The 4,036-nt window shown below is 34.5% G+C and overlaps 1 protein-coding gene across 1 annotated transcript; it reads right to left on the reverse strand.

Annotated features, from left to right (window-relative positions):
• Positions 1-916: 916 nt before the first annotated feature.
• On the reverse strand, positions 917-2,671 carry LOC149546445 (putative UPF0481 protein At3g02645). Its single transcript, XM_089794581.1, has one exon. It carries the CDS (start codon positions 2,519-2,521, stop codon positions 1,046-1,048), a length of 1,476 nt encoding a protein of 491 aa, XP_089650707.1. The 5' UTR covers positions 2,522-2,671; the 3' UTR covers positions 917-1,045.
• Positions 2,672-4,036: the final 1,365 nt, after the last annotated feature.

Here is a 4,036-nt window from a genome sequence, read left to right on the forward strand (position 1 = left end):
AAAAAAGGGGGGTCCTCATTTTGGGCAAGTGCTTAAAATGGGGCATGTGTTGTGAAAAAGCAACACTTACAATGATATAGAGTTGTTGGAGATTGATAATTAGTGACTCCTTATATCAATTACTAATTTTTTTCATTTAATTAAAGTGTTTCTTGCACAAAATAAGTTAATAGAACCTGGTGTATATTATTCTTTAATGATTGTGCACCCAATGTACACAATTTGAAAAAAGACAAAACAAGTCCCAATTTGAATCTTGCCAAAGCAATATGTTTATTATCAAATTTGGAAGTCCATCAAAGAAAAAGACTCAACTATATAAGTTTGACTCCTCCCAAAGTGACAACATTAGTTTAAACAAATTTTAAGACCTACTAGAGTAACAAGCTTATTTAGATCAGCTAGTGAATGTTTCCACTAATGTAATTCACCAAGAGAAATTTGAGTAATTAAAAATAATAGCTAATTTCATGACACCTTCAAATTAGCTAGAGGGGTTAATGATTAATTATATAGTTTGTCAATTATTTTACATATTTTAGTTTTTGCCAATTTTTTTGACAAATTGACATACCATATCATTGGGTTATTTATGCCATTAATACTTATGAAAAATATATAACGATATTTAGTCTTATTTTATTCTTGAAATAATAGAATTTTTTTTACAATATAAAGAATTACATGACTTTCAAACATAAAATTATTGATTTCATATAGTATATTGACCGCCATGTAAGAGAAATTCTTCTCTAAGTAGCATGAGTTTTCCTTTCCATACAATTAACAATTAGCTATCAAACTCAAAAATGAAGAGTCAAAATATTTACCTGTAGTTTTGTAACTTATATATAAGAAACCTATCACTCGATCACTTTAGCAAAGCCTAAAAAAACTATTACTAAATGATAGTTAATTTAATTGTAGAGAAATAATCAATCTACTGTTTATATTTAACTCATATAAATATTTACAGATTTGTCATAAAAATATCTCCAATAGAGTACTCTATTAACTTGGAATCTTAGAGATATTTTTACAAGTTCTAGTGGCCGCGTTTGAGAGACAAACAGCTGCACTTGACAAACAAACAAACAACTTGTGCTGCTGTCATGAGAAGTAGTAACATAGCACCCATGGCGCCAGCAATGTGCCATGGCTTCGAAAAATAGGTACTTACAAACTCATTCCATAAGATCTTGTGCTTTCTTCTCGTGTATAGATACAATCCCTCTCTGGCCTCATAAATGACTTTGCAGCACCGATCAGGAGCAATCCCTTTGGTGAGGGAGTTAAAAAGTTCAGCCACTTGCTGATTGCTTTCAAGAAAATTGCTAAGCACCTCTGCCTTCCTTAACACCGCAACGTCCTCCTCAGTGTCTATAAGCTCGTCCATAAATATACCAAACTGAGTCACTGGTCTTGGATGGTATTTATCTTTTATGCTCACTTCCATTGCAATAATACTTCTCATTATTGAGTCTGAATGGGGAGTTATCCTGAATTCAGGTAAATAAAGTGTTGATGTTTCCTTATCAAACCTTATTAATTGAATGGCTAGATCAGATGGCTGCCTCGTTCCGGGAAGGGCTGGATCAGAAGCCTCCATTGCTCGTACATCTTTTTGCACCACTGGGCAGATCTTTACTCCAATGCGCGTCAATTCCACTGCTGTGGGAAGCTTTAGAAATCGTGGCATATCTGGCCGGATCTTCATTATTCGCTGTTCTTCTGGTGTTGGCAAGTAGGAGCTAACATTCGTGCCAACCATACCGTGGTACACTACCTCTAGTACATGATGACATCTGTTATAAGAATGCTCATGATGCCACACAAAAACTTTATGTCTAGTGGTGCGAATCAGAAGCAGATCCATCAATTCCCCCAGCCTTACGTCAGCCTCTTTTGTAGATCCCAGCTGGATTCGAAGCAGATGCTGCAAAACCCAGAGAGGTATTTGATTTTCAAAAAGAAGTATATCATCCATAAGTTTCTCCCTTATCGGATTTTGATAAGTGACATCAAAGACAGGATCATATTTCCAGGAATATGCTGTCACGTCCCTGTCATAAAGAGGCTGGCCTCGGGTACTCGATCCTACATAATTAACTAGGAATTCATAAAGAAAACATGCATCTCTGGTGACCATCCATGCTAACTTTATAAGAGCATATTGGGCGAATTTCTGACCATAGAATTCCCTGATCTTCTTGTCCTTGACCGATATCTCACCTTCAACAATTGATTGGATAGAAACTTGTGGATTCTTCCTCTGAATTCTCTTTTGCATCCTTCGAACTGCCTCAGATTTGGATTTCTCCATGCTTTTCAGCCCCTCTTTCCCATAATGAAAAGGGCCGATGGAAACAAGATGTGGATTGTACAAATGGTCGTTGGAATCTCGCAGCGTCTCTGGTACACGGAAGATGAGAGCCCGGCTTACATCGTCTATATCCTCTTCATTCATTGTCATGTCATAATCCACCTGAATGACATGGCTCCTACTACTGCCCATTTCCATTAATTTGCTCAACTCCTGCAATGCTCAGCAACAGAATGGTGCAATATTCAGTATGCTTTCGAGCAAGATGCCTATAAATACTGGAAGCAAAAGGGTGATTGCAATGGAAATGAGTAAAATGATACAATGAAATAAAAACCACTAAGAGCGTGCTCTTGTTGAGCGGGCTGTGAAGCTTTCTAAAGGATTTGCGAGAGGAAAGTTGAGCGAAAAAACGCGTAGATCCTGTGGAAGTCATGTATATTGAGGAAATGATACGGCAGTCGTCTGAAGAAGAAATGCAGAAATAGGCAGTGTACGTGGAGGGAAACCAACGCACCAACAATCATATCAGTTTCCCAAAAGTATTAAACAGTTAAACTTGACTTATTTGACTAAAAGTATTAAACAGTTAAACACTTATTTTTCTAACGTATAATGTTTAAGAGTGGTCCTTCCCAAATTTGACCAAACAAGAGAGTAAAGAAAAATTTCGAAGAAGCCAGTGCATGGAAGTTTCTTCCACCTTTTATAATAGCAATTTCCGCGTACAATTTCCTAAAGACGTCTTCATGGCAATTTCTGGGTTCGATTCCTTCCACCTTCTCTCGTCTTCTCATAAAGAGAGCAAACTTTCTTGGAACTACGCAATGGATTTAGTTTCCTCGAGAATCTTGACATTTTACGCCTTGTACATTGCACTTTCTTCTACCCCAAGTAATATTTCTTAATTGAACAACATAAATGACACTCAGAGGGTTTTGTCACATGTTCAGGAAAGGTCAATGTCCAACATATGACACAAAATACCAAAAAAAAATATTGAAGGCCGTCTGAAATTACACAGAACTTGCATAGCAAAATTATTGGGGATAGAATTGTTGAGATTTTTTTAAAAAGTTTTATGTGAAAGCATAAATTGTTTATTTTTTTTAACTAAAAATTTGTGTTTGTAATTAAAGTTCTAAGACAAGTTTTTTAAAATATAATGTCTTATCACTATGATTTTTGTCAAAGTTGTTGATAAATGACAAAATAATATAAGAAGGATGCTTGTGCATACAACAATTACTACAATATTATCAAAGATATGAAATATTTTACCAAAAAGTAATATGAAAATTATTTGATGGCTCTCAACAATTGGATTCTCTCCTCTAAGAATAACATCAAGACTTAAAAGTGAGTTCAAATATAGAATAATGTTATACATACAACTTTTACCAAAAAAATCTCTATCTTTGCTAACAACCATCAATGAAATCCCCACATAAAAATTTCCTAAAATCTACAGGAAAAGAAAACACAAGAGTGAGATTTGAAAGGTATTTTGAAGGTTTGCAAGTAAGAATTAGTAAAGGTATTAGTAATTTAATGTTCAATTTATTTAATTATGGTAAAAGGGAAAAGGTGCATTTATTTTTATGAGTTATTTTGACTAAAAAATTAAAGATTCAATACACAAATATTACTATCCAATCTTTTATCAATAAGGAATGTATTACCTTTACAATTAGTTAATATGGTTGATGATAT

Source organism: Cupressus sempervirens, chromosome 7 (genome assembly GCF_028749045.1).
Source record: "Cupressus sempervirens isolate cs-2001-9-10 chromosome 7, ASM2874904v1, whole genome shotgun sequence".
Taxonomy (NCBI): Eukaryota; Viridiplantae; Streptophyta; class Pinopsida; order Cupressales; family Cupressaceae; genus Cupressus; species Cupressus sempervirens.

Bases quoted from the DNA above. Each gene is read 5' to 3' on its own strand.
- LOC149546445 (XM_089794581.1), bottom strand. From the start codon at position 2,521: ATGGAAATGGGCAGTAGTAGGAGCCATGTCATTCAGGTGGATTATGAC.